We start from the raw sequence: 23,123 nt of genomic DNA, 5'->3' as shown, positions 1-23,123 counted from the left end.
TGGCTATATGATTTGCGCGTCTTTACCGCCCGCTAGAAATGTATTAAAGAACATATAAGTCACAATAGGGCTAAACAAACTAATACTTAATTAAACCAAAATGTTCTTCATAATAATGCATATACGTACCTTGGTTGGAAATGAAAGTGTACGTCTCATCCTCTATAATTTCCTTCATGTATCGCATAACATAATAGCCACACTCAACCTCACCCGGTTGTTTAGGTACGCCCTATTTATTCAAAGTATTGAATTAAGGCATATATCGACATACTAGATGTCCAATTAAACACATGTATAAGCCTTAACGGAAGCGGTTTTACTTTAGGTAGTTTGTCGAACCAGGGCCACATATCCAGAACCGGCAACCCAGTTTGGTATTCTATCCTTGAGAAATACCTCATCCCTCTTTTTTTGTTCCAGGGTTACTTCAGAACTCTCACCATCTGCTAAGCACATAACAACTATTAATCTTCAGCAGAAAACATATTCATTCCCACAAAGAATAACTAGACAATAAATGTAGAGTTCAGAAGTTACTGATCAGATAATTTAACCAATGAAAGCTGCCTTGAACAATTAACTTGACTCAGGACCTAAAATTAAAATTAGTTTTGGCTCAACTATCAGAACTCAATTTAAGTTCTCTTTATCTATATCTAGCAGAATAAACCACACAGTATTGATAGGAGCATAAAATGCGACGTTTATAATGATTAAACCCTATATTTTGCTAAGTTATTTCCTTTATCTTAATCAATTTAACTTAGTTAGTGTTTTACAGGTGAAAATGGAGTCTCAAAGTCCAAAAATGGCTAAGGAAGGCATAAAGGGCGCAGAAATGGAAAGAAAATGAAGAAATGGAAGTTCTCCCAGTTTGACTAGGAAAAGGAATCCTAGTTGGAGTAGGAATCATAAGCTGACTTGGATTCAAACTCTTAAGTCGCGGAAATTAGAAGTTCTACTTGGACAAGGAAACCCAATTCTACTCAGATAAGGAATCCTAGTGTGATAAGGAGTCCCTGTTGGATAAGGATTACTCAAGAAGGTTCCGGAAGAGTGTAGAAGCATCGCAGAAAAGAAGTTTGTATTCAACTAGGAAACCTACTTGTATATGGAGTTCTACTCATACTAGGAGAGCTATGGAACATTCATGAAGTATCTAGAAGACTCAAGAAGATCATATGCCGTGCACATGGAATAGGTAGCAACAAGAGATTCGAATTACAAAGCAATGTGGAATTTGGACTTCTTGTTGAGTAAGGATTGGAATTGCCAAGAGATTCTTGAAGGTTCTAGGGAGTTCTTGACGTTTCTACTTCAGAATAGGCGTGGAAGGCATGTGAGAGGCATGTGATGGCAAAGAAATCCCAAATGGACACAAGTTATGCTTTAAAGTCAAATCCATTACAGATTCGGAAATCTGCCTGTGCAGATCAGTCAACTTCAACGGAGTGTCAAAAATCTCTCGGAGCTCAGAAAATTATGATCTTTATATGGTTGGAAAGCTACAGATGTCTAGTTTCCAGAGATTTTTACAGCTCAGAAATATCTATTTTCTAGAAGAAGTTATGGTCATTTTAGTGGACTGAGGTCAATCCTGCCGGAAATCTGTTTTGTGTCAAAGAAGTCCTAGATCAACAAGAACTTGGAGAAGTCAAGTAGAAAAGAATTGGGAGTTCCTAGAGACGTTCTCCTATAAATACCTTGTGTATTAGACATTTCAAGGTGACAGAATTTTCTCCACAATTTCGTATTCTCACTCGTTCTCTCTAGTTTTCAGGTTTCGCAATCTTCAAGGAGAAAGGCCGTGACCATCCACCTTCCTAGCCGTGATCTTCACTTGTGCACCATCTTGGATCTGCTTTGGACCTTGGGACGTGATCAAGGGTTGTCCACACCATAATCTCATCATGTATTTTCACGGTTTTTGCTTTCTTGTAGTTAGAATTTCTGCTTTGGAAAATCTGTTGTGTAAACCGAAACTATGATGTGACAAAACTGTTTTCGAAGTATAATTTTGATGTTCTTTTCATGATTGATGTGTTTGTGTGTCCTTTGTCTTGATTAATTGCCGAATATATGGATTGTTGATCTGGTTTTATGCTTCAGTACATGTTAACGATTCTCAAAGTCTGACAAACAATTAGGAAGAATTGCATGTAACTTGCTAGTGATTAGGTTATGCTTTGTAACTCTAATTCGAATAAGTAGTAAAGGCTTGCTTTGAGTCGAAATCAGGTTATGCATGTGATGATGAGTATTGACGCCCTTGGATTTGCATGTCTATTGATTCTTTCTTGAACTTAATGATTTGAAAACGGGATTTTTCATTATTGATATCGAACTTTTCAAAATAAAATTGATTTGATTTTCAATTTGACTTAAGGAAGAAAGTTAAAAGGGACATTGGGTTGCTTTGATCTTTTGTGTCTTGGTTGATAGCTTTCCATGGTAATTAAAAGAAAGATAAAGGGATGCATGAATATGTTGTTCTTGAATGGTTCTTGATAAGTTGTTCTTCGAAAATCCTTCTTTTCCCACCTATGTAAATAAAATGTTTTCTTGTTTTTAATCTTTTAATGTTTTCGAAATTTTATGTTTTTCAATCTTCAAAAACCCCCCTATCTTTATGTTTTCTTGTTTGTGTAAATAAATAAAATTAACTTAGATTTTTAGGTAGCATGTTAACCTAGTTAAATAAAAATAAAATAAAATAAATAAATGTTTTTAATTTCGTGAATAGTGTCTCCGTGAATAGTAAATATGTGTTTGTTTTTAGTTTTAGTGTTTTTTTAGGAGTTTGTTATGAGTTTGTTAGGTCTCCTTAATTTAAGGGATAGGTTCCTAAATTTTAGGGAAAGTAGTTAGAGTTAGTTTTGACTTAGTATTTCTTGTTTGACTTAGTCAATAATTTGCTTTCTTAATAATTAAGTAATCCTAATTAGTGTATGACTAGTATTCCTTGTTGTATATGGATTCCTAATATAACTATGACTTGTAAAATGTATTTAAGTAGGAGTAGGATTTCTAACCTTTTCTAACTTAATTTCTCTCTTTATTTTGAGTTGTAGTGTATATATAGGTTGTATATTTCGTTTCCTTCATAACTTTTGCTCTCTAACTTTGTGTTAAATGTATGTCTTTCTAATTCTTACTTTGTTGTTCCTCTAATTTTCGTGTGAACTTGTATGTGTTCTTATAGTTGTGTAAATTTGTATATTCTTTTCTTATTTTCGTTTCACATGTAAGCACCCTCAATCCCCGGTTTAGAACGATCCCTGCTTATCCTATACTAACGCTCGACATTTTCAGGGTTTAAATTGGCGAATGCTTTTGCACGTATCAAGTATGCCTGTGCAATAAATACATATAGAGTGCTACTCTTAAGTCAAATAATTTACTTTAGCATTCCTAATTACAACAACAATATTAAATGACAATGATGTTTAAGCCAGTTATGCTCTTACGTCACAACTCAATCCAGATTACTAGATAACTACTACAAGCTAAGAAGAGGGGGGGGGGGGGGGGGGGGCAGTTCAACACTGAACTAATGCGTTCCGTATATGATTAAATGTGAAGAACTAAAGGGTGTCAAATAAATTATCCATGAATATTAGACATCATATGAATACTCACCCAACTTTTCTTTAACCAAAGGAAGATTGCTCTGTTTACTACTTTTATTGCATATTTCCTTGATAGTAATGGCTATAATCTTGATCAAATTGTATGGACCATCCCCCAAAATAAGGGCAATAGCTATGAAGACCTGTAAACAAACATTACGGATTGAGCCAAACCTCAAATATAATCAAGATTATTGCTATAATGACCACATTGTTGCCTCCAACAAAAATGATTCCACAATACCTTATATCCATAAAGACCTTTGAAATCATTGCTACCAAGGTCAGCTAGATACCAATGCCCAGCATGTTGGGATATGAGAGGCCAAAGGAAACCCCATGATATGATAGCCCCAAGAAGTACTGAACAGTTGACTATGTAAGGGCAAATAAGACCACATCCGACATAAGTAGGACTGAAGTCGAAATAAAACCTGCACATAGCGAAACATGTAAATACGGACAGCTTTACTTCTAATTCATAAACAAAGTCCTTTGTTTCTCATCACCAACTACCGCCAGTGGCTCCACCAAAGTAGTGTTAGCTACCTCAACTTATAATTAAGTGGGGTGAAAATGGTGTTGCAGGGGGGTGAAGGGACGGGATGAAAAGGGACGGGAATTAGACTCAATAAAAGAATCAGACAAAGAAAAAAAGAAGATACTTACGTGTTCTTAAAAAGTGTCAATCCAAGGCTAGGAAAGTTGTCAAACCCACATGAATCTCCAATACCACTGAAGAACCACTTAAAGCAGCTCCAAATTAAACTCATGCTTAGATACTTTCCAAGACATTGCACTTGCTTCCTGCAATAAAAAGAGTACATATATATTCAGTGCAAAAAAAGTAAAAAAAATAAAAAATGATTCATTTTGAACTCAGGCCTCTATTTGAATGAAAACAGATAGAAAGGGCTTAGGATATTAAATCTTTTTTTTTTGAAGGGGAAAGAATGACCAGTTTCAGTGGTGGCATTTCATGAAGTTGAGACATAGAGTTTACCCGGCAAGCTCTGCATCACTTTTAGTGTGAAAGCTATTGATCAACATTGTTGTGGCAGTCCCACTGGGGTATGTAAGTTTGTAATACATAACCATAACCTGATTTCAGAAGCATATACAAGTGAGGATGCTTTCAACTACAACGAATGGCTAACAGGCATGTCAAACTTTAAGAGTCTTAAAAATGGCGTGGCCAATGCCTTACAAAATGAGTGTTTCTGGTGGCTTTCACCGGGTACCTCACACAAAATGCTATACCGTCTGGGGTACCGATCCAACTCTCGTATCCTGTATCAAGAACACAATGTTAGAGGGATAAACCGTACCGGACGGTTTATACCTCTCAGATGCCTGAGTGAGAAACTAATAGATGTGTAGAGATTAAATTGTGGATAAGGGAGTTATTACCTGTTGAAGGTGGTTGTGCTAATGTCTTTATATTCGAGTATAGGAAAGGAGTCTCCCCTATCCTCGATGTGGGACACAGGTTCTTCTGATGTCATATCAGCCCTCTTGTTGTGTATAGATGGGCTGTGCTGGCCTTGCCCAGGGCCCTGGGTGTCCGGGGTGGCATTCCATGTGAGGCCCTCCATGGTGGGTCGTGAACCCGGCCCATGGCATAGTACCTGGGAGTACCGATGGGGCCCAGCCGATAGTGCCAAACTTAGTTGAGACTCCCCAGTATGTACAAGTCCCCCAAGTTCCCGTTCAAGATGTTTCTTGGGTGGGGACTTATTATTATTCTATCTCTAGGTTTGGCACTGGTGTGCCTATAGGTAGTCCCCCAAGTTCCCGCATAAGAGAAATCTTGAGCGGGCTACGCTGTAGGTAAAAGCCACCTACGCCCTGGGACAGGACGAGGGTTGAGAGAGGACCTGGCTCTGATACCCGATGGGGTAGAAAATTTTGAGCCTCCGGTACCCAATGGGGTAGAGATAGGACTTGGCCCTGATACCCGATGGGGTAGGAAATTTTGAGCCTCCGGTACCCAATGGGGTAGAGAGAGGACTTGGCCCTGATACCCGATGGGTTAGGAAATTTTGAGCCTCCGGTACCCAATGGGGTAGAGAGAGGACTTGGCCCTGATACCCGATGGGGTAGGAAATTTTGAGCCTCCGGTACCCAGTGGGGTAGAGAGAGGACTTGGCCCTGATACCCGATGGGGTAGGAAATTTTTGAGCCTCCGGTACCCAATGGGGTAGAGAGAGGACTTGGCCCTGATACCCGATGGGGTAGGAAATTTTTGAGCCTCCGGTACCCAATGGGGTAGAGAGAGGACTTGGTCCTGATACCCGATGGGGTAGGCGGTGCATGTCGGCCACATGGAGCAGACTGGGTTGTGCAATAAATGCCCGTCCTTTCGCCTGCCAAAGCTCGAGAAATGGGGAGGCTTGGGACACATGTAGCGATCCTATGGTTGAGGGCTTTTCGGTTTGGACGGCCCTGATGCATTGGAGATTGAATTTAAGAGGGAAACCAATTGTTTTCCCTCACTTTCGTGAAAAATTCAGAAGACTTCGAAGATTTGCAGAGGGGAAAAAAGGGGAGAGCCAAGGGAGAAGTGTGCGTGCTTGTGGAGTGATAGATCGATCGTCTGCCAAAGAAGAGGTTAGATCTCTCGCTCTGCTTGTATGATTTTGCTAGGTCTATTGTTTCTGCTTCTGCCATGGATGTTTTCTGTTTGTGTTTGGTCCTCTTGTTTGCATAGACAGAACACGAACAATACTAGTGTGTGGTTAACTTTTTGTTTTAGATTTTTGGGTTTGTTCCATTCTCTGGGTTTTGCTTTGAAGTGGGGAGTAATCTGTGCTTCAAAATGGTCGTGGTTTTGGTTGAATTTTTGGGAATTTCTGGGTTTTGGTTGAATTTCTGGGAATTTCTGGGTTTTTGATAGGCTAACCCTTGTGCTTCTGGTTCTAGATATAGCGAGATTTGAGGTCCCCGGTACCGTAGTTAGGATGGAATCAGAAGCCAGGGGTGGGGATACGGGATCGTCGTACCAGTCTTCTGCCAGGCAAGCTGAAGTGGATATCGATCGGTACTTAGGCCGAGTAGATCAATTAGCAGAGAACACGGGATCCTCGACTGGGGTGTTCTCAGAGAGCAGTGGGGAGTCCGACGAGGGTGAGAGCGAGGGTGGATCTGCGGAGGCCCCGGTAGTCACCATGGCCATTCCCGAGGGCATACCGAAGTCGAGGTATACACTAGCGGATGGGACCGTGTGCGACGAACCGGGGAGAAGTATGACGATTAAGGAGATAATCGACATGCGACTGAAGTGGGTAATACAGGACGCGGTGGAGCTTAGGCCTCTCAGGGATGGAGAGATGGCCGCGAATCCTGCCCCGGGGTGGGTGGCGCTGCACGAGAATCAGTTCCACCAAGGGTTATCGCTACCGCTGCCCCGGTGCCTACAGTATTTGTTGCGGATGCTGAACCTGTCACCGGGGCAGTTGACCCCGAATGCCATTTTTCAAATATACAGTATGATGGCCATGTGGGACTTGTGCCAACAAGGGTGGCCTTCAATAATTGAATTCCACGCGGTACACCGGGTACTGTACTCAAGGAAGCTGTCTTGTGCGGGTACGGTTACATTTGCCGCTAGGGATTACAAACCACTAGTTACCAACATGCCTTCCTCGATGAGCAAAAGGTGGAGGAACAAAGTATTCCTAGCTGGGGGGGTGGTGGCAAATTAAAAATAAGAAGTGGCAGCTGACCGGTCCCTTCCAAGCTATCGGGGACCAGTCCTATACTCTATCCGAAGTAGAAAGGAAGAGGATAGCCCGGGTATATGCCGTTTGGTCAGAGAAAGAGAGGAGCTCTTATAGATTCATCCGGCATTCTATACTTTATAGGCTAGGGCTAGGGTGGCTCCCCGGTAAGGGTTTAAAATATTACATTTTTTTTTTTTTTTTTGTCGCTCGTCCTTATTACCTTCGACTAATCTTGGAACTGATTGCAGTGAAAGCGCCGAAGAGGAAACCCCAGAAAGGCAAAGAGGAGGACAGAATGGATGATGCCCAGTTGATGGATATGCTGATGGGCCAGGGGGAAGACGCCCTTCACATCGATGTCAACCTAGGGTCGAAAGGTACAAGTCGGTCCGTTGAAGAGACCCTACTGGAGATCACAGATGAGGGATATGGTGAACCTGATCCTGACGCTCCCGTGACCCACGTCGTGCAGCCCTCTTTGGCCGACGTTATCACGATAGATGATACCGGGATGGGAAAGGTACCGGCCCCCGTGCCTATTTCCTCTCGCTCCATTGGGAGCGATGAGGCATTGCTTCCTGGTGAGAAGAAGAGATCCCATAGGCACCGGCATCGAAGTGATAAGCAGGAGGTGACGTATACTGGCCAGGATGTTCAGGGTTTCGGTGCGAAGAGGCAAAAGAAAGATCACCCGGGACCAGAGTCGTCGCCTTCGCTTGGCTGATTGTCTCCTGCCATTCCTGTAATCCCCAAGAAGCCCATCAAGCAGCTGTTGAGTGAGTACGGGGTTGCCGATGAAAAGTTCGTGCGGTCCATGCTTGGTTACTTGAAGGACATTGACCTTGACCGGGTGCGGGCCAAGGACAATACACCCCAAGAAAATCGCCGTCTTGCCCGGGAATCCATGATGCGGGTACGTCTTGTTTCATTCTCTGTGATGGATTTTTATTGTTATATACCTTTTAATCGGTGTATTTGCAGGCACTCTTCAATGTGTACGCGATTGACGCCAGTGAGGAAGATACTCATCTGAAGGAGGAGGTTAGCAATCTCTCCGGGCAGGTGAAGTATCTTCATGGCAAGAAGGCCAAGCTGGAGAAGGAGTGAGACTCACTGAAGACTGAGATGGCCGCGGCTAAGCAGCGGATCGCGGACCTTGAGGGTGAACTCTCTGAGGCGCGGGAAGAGGTGAAAAACGCTCTGGACTCCGAGAAAAAAGCTACAGAGTCTGCCGTGTCATGGAAGGAGAAGGCAGACCACCTGGAGGATCGCCTTCCCGCGGAGAGGCACGAGGCCGTGGAGGAGTACAAGTCCTCCGAAGAGCTCATCTCTATGCTAACTGCTGCCCAAGATAAGGCTGTCATCATGAAGTTTAAGGAGTGGGTGGCGGCCGGATACTTGGATTAAGCTAAATTCAGGCGGGGTCTCCTGGAGAAAAAGAAGAAAGATCGGGAGGTGGCGGTCAAGTCTGGTGCCGGTGGGTACCAGAGTACCGGTGGCCAGTGGTTGTAAATAAAATTTTTTTTTTTTGAAATTTTATCCATTTGAACAATTGTCCAATTCTGTCTGGTAGTCCAGGCTTTTTGTGAATGGAAACTTCTTGATTTTGAATGGGAATTGGAAAGGAATTAAAATTTCTAGGATTTCGTACCTTGAGCATTTGTTTGCATCACTTATTACTGGAATAGAGTAACTGACAATAGCTATGTCCGGGAATATCCGGGGTAGGTAAAAAAAATGCTAGAAATGGTCTGAATAATTCATTTTTCCATTCAAATACCACATGGTGGTTAAATACAGAATGAGTACCCGATGGGTAGCTTGCCATAGCTGTATGTTCAAAAAGCAAAAGCTAGGACAAGATGCTCCCGGAGCTACTTGTAATAGTACCGCAGGCACTGGGTATTCCATGGATGCCTGGAAACGACCCCGTTCATGTCCCGGATGAAAAAGGTTGCGGGGCCTACCTCTTCAATGATCTCGTAAGGGCCTGTCCAGGATGGATCCAGTCCCCGGGACTCTGGGTAGACCTGCTTCATGACCCAGTCCCCCAACTTCAGTGTCCGGGATTGTACCTTGGCATCGTAATAACGAGCTATCCTCCGCTTGTTTGCCAAGTTATGCATGTGTGCCACATCCCTTCGTTCCTCGAGTAAATCAGCATCAAGGTGTAGGCCTTCTGAGTTGGTACCCGCATCGAAGTATTCGATCCGGGGACTCTGGATTTGTGTTTCAATAGGGAGTACCGCTTCTGATCCGAAAGCCATGCAGAAAGGGGTCTCTCCGGTGGCCTCCGTTGCCGTGGTCCTGATAGCCCACAACACCTCCGGGAGTTTAGCAGCCCAAAGACCCTTGGCAAGCTTCTTTTTCAGTATTTTCTTGATTATCTTGTTGACAGCTTCGACCTGACCGTTGGTCTGGGGGTGAGCCGGGGAAGCATAGAGAATCTTAGTGCCCATGTTCTGTGTGTAGGCCCTCAACTCATCATTGTCAAACTGGGTACCATTGTCCGTGACTATGGTATCCGGGACTCCGAACCTGCAGTAGATGTTCTTCCATAGGAAGCTTTTGACCTTTTCCGTGGTGATGGCGACGAGAGGTTCTGCCTCTACCCACTTTGTTTGGTAGTCCACGGCAACGATGGCGTATTTGAACTATCCCACTGCTGTGGGAAGTTTACCAATCAAGTCCAAACCACACTGACAGAACGGCCATGGTGCAAGGAGGATGGAAAGGGCGATGGGTGGTGCCCTTGGGATATTTGCATACATTTGGCATTTGTGGCACGAACTGGATATTGTTTGGGCCAGGGCCGACATGGTTGGCCAGAAATATCCTGCCCTTAGGGTCTTGTGTGCAAGGGATCGGGCTCCGGCATGGTTACCGCATACACCAGCGTGAATGTCCTTCATTATTTTGTGACCTTCCTCCGGTGTTACACACTTCAGGTTGGGAAAGCAATGCCCTATTCTATACAGTTTGCCATGCATGATCGTGTATCGAGCTGACCTTAGCTGTAGTCTTCTGGCCTCGATCTTATCATCCGGTGCTAGGCTGTCGACCATGTATTTCAAAATTGGGTCCATCCATGAAGCTGTGTGATCCACCGCAAATATTTCTGACATCGTCTTAGATGTGCTAGGTCCAGCGAGTATTTCGACCTTGGTGGCCCCATAGGTAGGGCTTGGAGAAGTTGATGCGAGCTTTGCAAGGGCGTCTGCCTTGTCGTTTTCTGCCCTCGGTATTTGGGTAAAAATGTAGGAGGTGAACCTCTGAACTAATGCCCGGGCCAAGGCCTTGTAGGAGGACATGTGGGGCTCCTTTGCCTCGAAGTTACCGCTGACCTGTTTTACGACCAACTGAGAATCACTGAAGATACTAAGGTGTTACACCCCCAGTTCCCGGGCGATCTGCAGACCTGCTATAAGTGCCTCATACTCTGCGGCATTGTTGGATGCTTTGAAGGCAAATTTGAGGGCGTATTCGTATACTTGATCGTCCGGGCTAATTAGCAGGATACCGGCTCCACTGGTTTTCTTGTTAGACGCGCCATCAACGTATAATCGCCAAGTGTCTGGGGGAGGTGGAACTGGGGTTAGCGGTTCAGGTGATTCCAGGGGTGGGTTATGGGAGGGAATTGACTCGGAAATAAAATCTGCTGCTGCCTGGCCCTTAATAGCTGTCCCGGGCTGGTACTTGATATCGAACTCCCCAAGCTCGATGGCCCATTTAATTAACCGGCCCGATGTCTCTAGTTTCTGCAAAACCTGCCTCAACAGGTGATTAGTGTAAACGGTGATTGAGTGTGCTTGGAAGTAATGTCTGAGCTTCCGGGCTGATACCAGGAGAACTAGTGCCACTTTTTCAATGTCCGGGTACCTGGATTCTGCGCCAGTGTAACCTTTCCCAGCATAGTACACTGGGTACTCGCAATCGGAGTCCTTCCTAATCAGAACTGAGCTCACAGCTGTTGATGATGCCGCCAGATATATGTAGAGCATTTCTCCTGGAACCGGTTTGTAGAGTAGAGGTACCTCTGACAAGTATGCCTTCAGGCCAAGAAAAGCAGCCTCGTGTTCCGTTGTCCAGGATATTACCTCGACGTGCTGGGTTTTTAGCAATTTGAAAAAAGGAGTACACTTGTCCGTCAGCCTGGAGATGAACCTTGATAGGGTGGCGACGTTACCAGTAAGAGATTGGACCTCGTTCCGGTATGTTGGGGATACCATGTCTAAAATAGCCTGTACCTTCTCCGGATTGGCCTCAATTCCCCTGTGGCTAATGATGTACCCAAGAAATTTTCCTACCTCGACCCCGAAGATGCACTTCTGTGGGTTAAGCCGCATACCATTGCGCAATATGATGGTGAAGACGATTGATAAGTTGGATACATGATCCTCCGAAGTTAAACTTTTTACCAGCATGTCGTCCACGTATACCTCCATGATAGTACCGATAACTTCCTCAAACATGGAGTTGACAAGTCGCTGATAAGTGGCACCTGCGTTCTTTAACCCAAAAAGCATGACTTGGTAGCAATAGAGACCTTTGTCTGTGGTAAAGGCAGTGTGCTCCTCGTCTGCTGGGTTCATTCGAATTTGGTTGTATCCACTGAACGCATCCATGAAACTGAGTAACCGGTACCCAGCAATGGAGTCGATTAATTGGTCAATTCGCGGGAGCGGGAAGCTATCCTTGGGGCACGCTCGGTTGAGGTTCATGTAGTCCACACACATGCGCCACGATCCCGGAGATTTCTTTGGTACCATGACCACGTTGGCCAACCACCGGGGGTATGTTACTTCCCTGACAAAGTTGATGGCCCGGTACTTATCGTGTGTGAAGGCCCTTCGTTTTTGTCTTACCGGTGTCGAGTAAGGAACAATACTAAGATTGTGCGTGGCTATCTCCGTCAGTATACTGGGCATGTCCTCATACGACCAGGCGAATACGGATGCATTGGAACGGAGAAACGAGATCAACCCTTCCCTAACAACCGGGGACAGCCTAGTACCTATCCTAACAGTCCTGTCCGGGAACTGCTCTGATAGCACCACCTCTTCAATGTCTTCTACGGCACCGGGCCATTCTTCGTCTGAACCGGTATCATCTCTGGGATCCTCGTACCTGTCCATCAGAGGGTTCGTAGCTACGTGCAACATTTCAGACTTTCCCTTACCGCGAGATACAGTTAGAGAATAGCATTTCCTCGCGGCGGCCTGATCACCCCGGATCGTAGCAGTGCCGGTCGGGGTCGGCACTTTCATCATCAGCATGTGACCTGCTATGAACGTTTTCAGACGGCAGAGTGCCGGCCGGCCTAGGATAGCATTATAGGACGAGACGCAGTCCACTACGATGAACTCTGTTTTGATGGTTGAACAATTTGGACTTTCGCCTATCGTGATCGATAGGTAATCTGATCCGAGTGGTTGGACGATATCTCCTGAAAAACTAATGAGGGGCTCATTATCTTGTGACAGCTTGGCTCTTCCTCTGTTCAAAGCTTTGTATGCATCGCGAAATAATACGCTAACTGAGGCCCCGGTGTCTATGAGCACCCGGGACATTATATAGTTGTCCATTTGGAGTGTGATTAGGAAGGGATCATCATGGGGCATCTTCAGATCGGCTTCCTCCTCCTGCAGGAATGTCACCGATGTCCACCCGGTGCCACCGTCTTGCTGCGGGGCCTTGTGGAAGTTGAAAACTGCCGGACGGCCGAAACTAGAATTTCGTTTCTTCCCCTGGGGAGGCAACTCTTTCGGGCCCCCACCGTGGATCGTGAAGATCTGGCCGTACACGTCTACAGCTCCTATCTTCTTGGCAGGTAGGTATCGTTGAAGCTTGCCCCTCTGGATGAGGGACTCGACTGTATTTTTTAAAGCAACGCAGAGATTGGTATTGTGTCCGGCATCCTCATGATAAGTGCAGAATTTTCCGGTATCCTGCTGGGTAAGTTTACTTTTCGGGAACTTCCTTGGGGGTGGTCCCGGTATCTCATCTCTGTTTTCGTTCCAAATAGTCTCGTATGAAGCGTTGAGGATCGTGAATACTTCATACCAGGGTGGCGGTGGTGTCCGCGAGGCCTGCTGTACCCTCGGTTCCCGGTGGGGGTGAGCGGTCCCGTAACTGTTAGACTTGGATGAGGACTCCTTGCTTCTTTTGTTCGAGGTATGGGGTGACCTATCATGACTATGGACCCACTCCCTCTTTCGTGGCTCATCCCTGACCGTCGAGGCCGGTGCGGACAATCTTAGCTCTGGTCTGGGGGTGTCCCTGTATGTTTCGAATTCGGCCTGGGCGTGTCTGATGGCAGTGGCCATCAGCTTGTCGTAATTAGCTGGAGGATTATGGTTGATCCCGTAGAGAAATTCTCCGCGCCTTAAGCCCCTCCTGAAAGCTAGCTCAGCCAGTTCCTTATTAAGGTCCCGGCACTTAGCGGTGGCCGCCTGCCATCAATTACAAAAGACTTCAGAGTTTCATCTTCTCCTTGCTGGACTTTTAACAGGCCCTTAGGTGTGTGTATCCCATCAGTGCGTAAGATGAATCGAGTGACAAATTTGTCAGCTAACTCCTTAAAATTCCCTACAGAACCGACCGGCAGTTCGTAGAACCAACTCAAAGCCTCCCCTGACAAGGTCTCCTGGAACATATTACAACACACTTCGTCCGTATATCCCTTGGCGCTTGTTTGCGATCGGAAAGCCTATAGATGCTGGTAGGGGTCTCCAACTCCCGTATAGTCAATCTTCAGTGGTTTCGATGTATTCGCTCGAATGGCTCCTCTGACCTGTTGGGTGAAAGGGCCCGGGCGGTCCTCGTAAGTGGTCATAGCTCTCCAGGTGTCTCTATTTTCTGTGGCCAGTACCCTTGCCTGCAGGGCATGTAGAGAGTTGCTCATTTGCACGAGTAATGCAGTGTTTGCGTTGGTTACCGGTGGGATATTATGAACTGGCTGTGGTAACGGTGGTGGTGGCAGATGCCTTAAGCTTTCTGGGAATAAGTCAACCAGTATCTGGATTATCCGTTGACTGCCCTTCGTTGGAGGTGCTGGTGCGGTGCTGGTGTCTCCTGTTATCAGGGCAGTGTTCACGACTGCTGCTAGCTGGGATGCTCTAGCCAGGGCCTGGGTGAGTGCCTCGTTGTGCTGGTGCCTCCTGTCCAGTGCTCGGGCCAGCGCTGTGTTTTCATCTTCCAAATCCTGCATTCTCTGTTGCGCAAGGCGGTTTGTTTCCCTATCTGTACTCCGTTGTTCCCGATCGATCCTAGATTGTTCCCTGAAGGCTGCGATCTCAGCTCGCATAGACTCTAACTCCGATACTAGAGTCACTTGATCCGGGACTATCGGGTCCAAGGATCCGAGACCATGCATTTCTCCTTGAACACTTGGCGCTTCTGCTGACGAAGTTCCCGGAGAGAATATCAGTGCCCGGGCGACACTTCTACCCTCTCCTGCCACTTCTGGCTCATTCATGATTCACCCCCTATCTGGCGCGCCAATGTTTCTGGTGGCTTTCACTGGGTACCTTACACAGAATGCTATACCGTCTGGGGTACCGATCCAACTCCCGTATCCTGTATCAAGAACACAACGTTAGAGGGATAAACAGTACCGGACGGTTTATACCTCTCAGATGCCTGAGTGAGAAACTAATAGATGTGTAGAGATTAAATTGTGGATAAGGGAGTTATTACCTGTTGAAGGTGGTTGTGCTAATGTCTTTATATTCGAGTATAGGAAAGGAGTCTCCCTTATCCTCGATGTGGGACACAGGTTCTTCTGATGTCATAACAGCCCTCTTGTTGTGTATAGATGGGCTGTGCTGGCCTTGCCCCGGGCCCTGGGTGTCCGGGGTGGCATCCCATGTAAGGCCCTCCATGGTGGGTCGTGAACCCGGCCCATGGCATAGTACCTGGGAGTACCGATGGGGCCCAGCCGATAGTGCCAAACTTAGTTGAGACTCTCCAGTATGTACAATAAGAGACAATAGTTCCTCTGAAAGGTTAACATAATTACTTAGGTATATAAATTGAACAGCCACATCTATCGCAAACTAAAAAGACATTGCAAAAGGTAGAACCATGGAAGCTAACAAGCAACTAATAGGAACACAGCAACTACAACATAGAAGAACAAAACACCCAACTTTGTTGGAAGATTGAACAAACCACAGTGGAAGTAGTTACCTTGTGTTAATGCTTTGATCCGTTGGGGATCTAATTAACGATAAGTAGAGAGAGAGAGAGAGAGGATGACACAAGCGAAGTATAGTGGTTCGTTTCCCGCCTTAGCGGGAAACTACGTCCACTTGAATGTTACACTAGTGTGTTGAGCCTTGCGGCCTAACAAGATTACAAGAGATGTAATGGGATTGGGTTGTGTTTAAGTGGGAGGAGGCATTCCTTTTATAGGTGAAGGAAGCCATCTCCTTTACATGGTTTTCGATGTGGGACAAGCAACCACCACTTCTAGTCTAGAAAGTCTATTTGTGAGGGCATGTTGGCAAGGCCGGAAAGGTGGCTTCCCGGTGACGGATTTGCGACTTCCGGATACCGTAGCGTAGCTTGAACATAGGGCTACAAGATGCAAGTAGCGGTTGGGCCTCACCATGGCTTGTGTGTGTCCCAAAGAGCGTGTTACTTATGCTTGGTGAGATAGCAAACTAGTCTTGCTAGTAGAGGTATCTACAAGTCCCCGAAGTCCCCAAGTAAGAGGAGCTTCTTGGTTGGGGAGTTATAATCATGAAGTCATCAAGCATAAGTAACCGGGCGGCACGGAGCCCCTACAAGTCCCCGAACTCCGTAAGCAAGAAGGGACTCGTTAACCTGCAAAACAAAGACAAAAAACAAACATATGTAGGATGCTTGTTGCATTGGGCAACAAATGTGAGTTGCACCGATATGCGTTGGCATATATGAACGTACGGGGTGCGTGATACATGTTGATGTATACAAGCGAATGGCACCGAGAACGATCGCTTATGACGTACAAATTCGAGAGCGCGTATGGTCGTGTGAGCATATGGATTGCATATGATAAATGTAAGTTATATGAGCGCTACGAAGGTAAGCGTTTGTAATTCGTGAACGATGACCGCGTGTACGGTTGTGTTTGTTTGGTTGTCGCTCGTATTAATGGAACGCGAAAAGAATTCAATTTGTCGCAAGCGACAAATGGTAGAAGAATTCAATGTTCCATTAACGTGTGGTGTGTCGAGTAGACATGAGTGTAAAGCTCGAGGATTGCCGGGCAGGCATGAGCGGAAAACTTAGGGTTGCTGGGAAGGCATGAGCGGGAAGCTCGTGGGTTGCCGGGAAGGCATGAGCGGGAAGCTCGGGGGTACCGGGAAGGTATGAGCGAAAGCTAGTGGGTTGTCGGGAAGGCATGAGCGGGAAGCTCGGGGGTGCCGGGAAGGCATGAGCGGAAGCTCGGGGGTTGCCGGGAAGGCGTGAGCGGAAGCTCAGGGGTGCCGCGAAGGCGTAAGCGGAAGCTCGTGGGTGCCGGGAAGGCATGAGCGGAAGCTCATGGGTGCCGGGAAGGCATGAGCGGAAGCTTATGGGTGCCGGGAAGGCATGAGCGGAAGCTCGGGGGTTGCATGGAAGCCATGAGCGGAAGCTCGGGGGTGCCGCGAAGGCGTGAGCGGAAGCTCGTGGGTGCCGGGAAGGCATGAGCGGAAGCTCGAGGGTTGCCGGGAAGGCATGAGCGGAAGCTCGGGGGTGCCACGAAGGCGTGAGCGGAAGCTCGTGAGCATGACAGCTCGGTGGTACCGCTACGGCGAGAGCGTGAGAGCTCGGCGGTGCCGCTGAGGCACGAGCGCGAAAGCGTGGCGGTTGCCGCTGAGGCTTTAACGGGTAGCTCGAAGGTGATGCCTTGAGGCATGAGCGTGACCGTTGCTAATTATGCTGGGCTGTATGTACAAGTCCCCGAAGTCCCCAGTCAAGGAGGGTGTTCTTGCGGGTTAATACCAAAGCGTAGCTTTGTGCAGTATATCAAGCATAATTAGTGCGAGTGCGTCGTCCATTAGAATTGGTTGGAGCGAATGCTTTTGCCCTTTCGGGTGGGCCCCTACCAGGCCCTGCGAGGAGTCCCCCACTCCTGGCTATAGACCTCCGGATGGTCGGAAAATTGTTTGATGAGGGGAGCTGCGCGGAGCAGAGGGTGTTGGGTAGCGAGCCCAATCTTTGGTACCCAAGCGTCGGGGTTAACTGCCGGATCAATGGCTACCGTAGGCCGTGTTAACTAGTCCCTTTACTATTTCTCGGAGGAGAAACTTGACTGCAATGCCGCATAGCGGTCATTGTCATTATGAGGCGTTGCCTTACCGCTTTGCGGTTGGTCTATGAAAAAATGATAAACACATAGAGCAAGTAATAATATTTTGTTTAAGTGTCGCATGTTTATTTAATTGAGTTGCAATTAAGTAGTGGCATGGCATATGTGTATAGCATGTACTTGTAGTAAAGTTGCTAATAACATTTTGTAGGCATGCTTAAGGGTGATGGAGACATGTATAGTCATGGCAAAGGCTCTAATTGCAAGAGCGTAAGAGATAAGATGTAGTGACTTATCTTATGCCGATTTGGAGGCTAGCGGAGTTGGCCGAGCATGACGGTCCATTGCTTGTGGCGGATAAAGCACTCCGATAATGTCCGTCAACTCGTAGTTACGGTTGAATGCTCAATAGAAATAGTTGAATTCCCTTGAAACAAAATAAATGATTAATATGTGGATTTGTAAAATCGACACCAATAATTTGCATGTGTGTTTTGCATATGTACTTTGATAGGATAGACAAATGATTTGAGTATATGCATCATGGAGGCAAACGAGCCAAGTATCGATTAAACGTGTATACGAAACTTTGCGGGGGGACGAGCAAGTACAATGTGTAGCTATATAGGTATATTGTCGGTGCCCATGATATAGCCCAGATAGTCTAGGCAAGTGTACATGCATATTTGGAACATAGTTTAGTCAAATAAAGTTGATGTCTGCACTTGAGCTAAGAGAAATCAAGGCCACGTGCTACCTAATTATGTTTTCTATGGTTAGCATATCATGATGTCTAGCGTGGTATGTGTCATGGTGCACTCACCATTTTTTATTCGTAAAACAGAAACATGCATGTGGTAGTAAACCAGATTTTTCTATATATCCATATAAATGAGCCGATAGCTTAAAAGGGAGAGAGTTTTTAGCAGATATCATGCAATACGTGGCACTAAACCAGCCATGCAGTTTCACATGGAAGCACGTGGTGTGCAATTGGGATTTCAGTCCCTGCCTATCAATAAAGATAATGCAAGTACAGAGCAGCAGGAGACTTAGCTCGTTTGGTCTGTGAGTGCCCAGAGTTGACGTTGTCCAGATGAGGTTGCCCAGCTGTGATTGTAGTTGGGCGGTGCCGTTGGTTTCAGCTGGCGGTGCCGCTGGTGACAGCTAGCGGTGATGCTATGAGGATGAGATTATTCCGTCAAGCAGAGATGTTTTGTTGGGTGGTTGTTTGGACTGATATGCGGTGCATAGAGGAGGATATATGGCTAGCGAAGCGGAGGATTAGGTGCCCGGCGGTGACCTGGAGCTCAGCGGAGATTGTTCAGATGAGATCTTGTCGGCGGAGCTATGCTAGCGGGGTGTGGCTAGCGGTCAGATAGCCGCTGACAGTTGGCGGAGGAGGCCGGCTCCGCTGGGGTTGTTGGTTAGCCTTGTTGGCGGGTGCTGGCCGCTAGGGTACCTAACGGAGGGAATGGTGTGAGGCTCTAGCGTGCTCACTGGGCAGTAGTGGTCGCAGCTCCGAGATGAGGATCGTGGAGATGGGGTTCAGCGGACGTTCCCAGCGGAGGAGGCTCGGGGTAGTGGTAGTAGAGCGTTACTTAGGGGAAGTGAAGTTCGGCGGAGGCTGTCCGGTGGTGCAGTCCGGCGGAGGCTCGACACTTATAGCTCAGCGGAGATTGATAGTTCGGCGGAGACTCGTGGGGGATGTTCAGCGGTGAAATCCAGCAGTGGAGACCAGCGGGACATGGATGGCAGGCCTAGCAGAGGATGGGTAGTGGAACGAGCCTTGGTCAGCGGTGGCGGATGACGCCAAGCGGACCGGCGCCGGCGGAGCCTAGCTGTGCCTCTTTGGAGCTGGAAGTTTCCCAGCGGAGACCGGCGGAACGGATAAGCCAGCGGAGGATTGCCGTGGTGCAGTCCAGCGGAGCCTGCTGTAGTAGTTTGCAGCGGAGTTGCAGCAGGAACGTGCACTGTTCAGCGGAGGCTCCGTAGTGGGCGGAGCGGAGAAGCTATCCGACTGAGCCGTTTGCGGAGCAGGGGCGATGCTGAGGAGTTGGGCGGAGCTGTTCGGCGGATCAGAGCTGGCTAGCGGAGGGAGCAGCAGTTGGGTCCGGCAGAACTGGAGCTTTGACGGAGACATAGGAACTGGCGGGAAAAGTTGAAAAAGGGAGGGGTGCCCAGAGAAGTTTGCCGCCAATTTTTTTTTTTTTTTTTGTAGTTGGCATTGACCAAGTGAATAGTTCAGCGTTGACCTTTTTTTGAGTTGGGCGTTGACCAAAAGTTGATCAAGCCTTGATGGGCGTTGACTTTGCCTACGGGCGTTGACCGACCCCGCCGGGCGTTGACCAGCCATGTTGGGCGTTGACCGGCCCCAATTTGATGTTGAATGAGCGTCGACTCGACATTTTCGGGTCAAAGTTCGTGGTAGGCAACGAAGCCTTTGTGTTGGCTTCCCACAGACGGCGCCAATGTTAATGCTTTGATCCGTTGGGGATCTAATTAACGATAAGTAGAGAGAGAGAGAGAGAGAGAGGATGACACAAGCGAAGTATAGTGGTTCGTTTCCAGCCTTAGCGGGAAACTACGTCCACTTGAATGTTACACTAGTGTGTTGAGCCTTGCGGCCTAACAAGATTACAAGAGATGTAATGGGATTGGATTGTGTTTAAGTGGGAGGAGGCATTCCTTTTATAGGTGAAGGAAGCCATCTCCTTTACATGGTTTTCGATGTGGGACAAGCAACCACCACTTCTAGTCTAGAAAGTCTATTTGTGAGGGCATGTTGGCAAGGCCGGAAAGGTGGCTTCCCGGTGACGGATTTGCGACTTCCGGATACCGTAGCGTAGCTTGAACATAGGGCTACAAGATGCAAGTAGCGGTTGGGCCTCACCATGGCTTGTGTGTGTCCCAAAGAGCGTGTTACTTATGCTTGGTGAGATAGCAAACTAGTCTTGCTAGTAGAGGTATCTACACCTTGCGAAGCGGAACAAGACTAAAAAGTCCAACCTGGAATGCTGAGCCAAAAACTCCCTGCAATAGTATCACTAAGAGTTTGAGTAAGTTTCAAAGTGAGCATCACGTCAATTTAGCTTATCTACTTACTGAGTATAAAACCGCAAACAACCTTAACTTAGGGTTTAAGACCCAAGCACTTGAGTCTCTTTCCACAAACCACAACACCACTACAGATTGAATAGCCACAAAGAAGCAATAGTAAAAGACTATACTGAGCTCTACTGGGTATTTTTTTTAATACTGATGCCTGAAATACAGAAAACGTATAGTAAATAATCATAATTTTTCAACTTCGACAGTTTCATGAGGGTATCAACTTTTACAGATTTCACCTGTACGATAAGAAATGCTGCAGCCACCACACAATAAAACCCAAGGAGCATTCCTCCAATGACCCAATTCGACTGTGGCAAGAAAAGTTTATTGTGAGACAATAAATCAACTGAGGCTGTCATCAGTTGTGGGGGTCCCTTGTAAAGAGTCACAATGAAAGCCCCTGATATTGAAACTATTGTTCCCAAGGTTTTAGCTAGGGTACTGCAGCTTCTCCGATCAATTTTTTCCATTCTGAAATCACCCAATTGAATTATTTAGAATTGGATGGCACTATGAAAGTGACTCAAAAATGCATTGCAGAACTCTTATCTGGAATGAGAGAAAGCTCATCAGCATACTACAATATAACAAGATAACTGAACTATTTCGTATTTACACTAGTTCTTCTAAACAAAAATTTAAGAGCATACTACAATGTCCGAAATGTCATGCATACAACACACTAAAACCAAATCTTCCATAAAACTAATCTAAAACACATTAACAAGATAAAACAACTGTGATGATCACATTCCAAAACAAGAAAATAACCTTGATTCTCAATCTCCATGAAGGTTTCTTCCAATGTATGCTCAATTTTCCTAATAGAATAGAAAAGCAAGCTACAACATTTTACACCAAAGACATAAGAGGAGGGCAAAACCTGAATATAACTGCAGTACAAAAGTGAAAGCTGGAATAAGGTTGACATAGCCGTGCCAAGAGTAGGAGAGCTGTAATTAATCCCAGCATACCCAATCAACTAAGCTATACACCTGTAAAAACACATTTCAAATCAAACCCACCAATCACAATCCACCACCAACCCCAAAGCTACAATCTTTGATTGAATGTCCAACATGGGATTTCATCACAAATGAAAATATCAACTGACCCAAGTAGACCAAGCAAGAAGAAACAACAAGCAAGGGTCTGTGTTTCGGATTATTTAGGGAAAACTTTAGCTGCTTTAGATCTATCCACGTTTGGTTATATTTTATTTTTCTGTCCTACTAAGTAATAAAGTCTGTTACTTCACTTCACTTCTATTTTGTGTAATGAAGATGGAACTATGTCTAAATGTGAATCCCAACTCAGTTGCTTACATTTCTGATAGTACATGGTGACATGCATATTCTAGACATTGCTGTAGATTTGCCTTCTGTGACTGAAATTCATTCTCGTCATTCCCAAATCACCACCTTCCACAGACTCCACTCTCCCTGTTCCCCAAACAAAAACTCTGTTTTGGATTTTCTAAGCAAGCAAAAGGTTCATTTTCATTTTCAGTTCTACTTAAGAAATTTACAAGTAAACAATCAAAATAGCAACATACATGAAAAAAAAATAAAAACGAAAAAACAATCCAACCTTTTTCCAGTACCAAACCAAAGCATTAGCAAATTTTATTCTTTTCTTAGAAATTAGAACTGACAACTCAAAGCCCAAGCTTCATTCACCAGATGTAGATCCATCGGAAAAAAGAATCTGAATGCATACCATTTCAGCTACTAAAATCTCCAAGTACGATCCACAAATAAGAAACTTAGCTACCTATCCCTCTAATACAGTTTCTCTACAACCGAATAAGATCCAGTTCACGATAGAGCTTGAAAGAAAAGCGAAGGATCACGAAGCTTACCCTTTCTACCGGCGAGCTTACACTTTTCCCTGCAGAAGATCCTATAAACCTTGTCCTTCAACGAGCTCGGCGAAACGCTTTCGAGGGCGAACTGTGAAGAGTTGAAAAGGGTTTTGGCAGAAGCAAAATCAACTCGAATCCCTCAAGCAGAAGAAATCGAATTTGGGTTTGGCCGGGGGAGGGCAGCAGCGGGAGTTGATGAGGACGTCGTCACCGTCGTAGTGGGAGGGGCGTAAGATGACGGACTGGACAGAGTCGATGCCGAAGAAGCCGAGGACGTAGATGAAGGAAGCAATGAGAAGCTCTAGAATGGCGGCGAGTTTGAGTGAGCTTAGGGTCAAGAATGGAGGTCGAGTTTGGGAGGAGATCCAGTTAGGGGTGAGTTCAGAATGAAGAGTCTCGCTAGGGTTTTGGGGTCGGGCGCAAATTTTTTTTCTAAGTGTGAAAGTTTTGAGTTTTAGTACCCGCTTCTTCATTTCACTTAAAAGACTTAGCGCTTTTTGCAAAAATAGGTTCCC

General features: G+C 46.1%; 1 protein-coding gene across 1 annotated transcript; it reads right to left on the bottom strand.

Annotated features, from left to right (window-relative positions):
* Positions 1-158: 158 nt before the first annotated feature.
* On the bottom strand, positions 159-21,636 carry LOC112178383 (probable metal-nicotianamine transporter YSL6). The gene is made up of 8 exons (XM_040511587.1): positions 21,628-21,636; positions 20,981-21,215; positions 20,607-20,663; positions 4,636-4,733; positions 4,302-4,439; positions 3,877-4,066; positions 3,643-3,775; positions 159-449 (listed from the first exon to the last, which is right to left on the bottom strand). Exons 2-8 carry the CDS (start codon positions 21,212-21,214, stop codon positions 325-327), a joined length of 975 nt encoding a protein of 324 aa, XP_040367521.1. The 5' UTR covers position 21,215; positions 21,628-21,636; the 3' UTR covers positions 159-324.
* Positions 21,637-23,123: the final 1,487 nt, after the last annotated feature.

The sequence above is a fragment of the Rosa chinensis genome, chromosome 7 (assembly GCF_002994745.2).
Source record: "Rosa chinensis cultivar Old Blush chromosome 7, RchiOBHm-V2, whole genome shotgun sequence".
In the NCBI taxonomy this organism is placed as follows: domain Eukaryota; kingdom Viridiplantae; phylum Streptophyta; class Magnoliopsida; order Rosales; family Rosaceae; genus Rosa; species Rosa chinensis.
The sequence above is the reverse complement of the archived record's forward strand: the minus strand, read 5'-3'. Positions and strand labels throughout refer to the sequence as shown.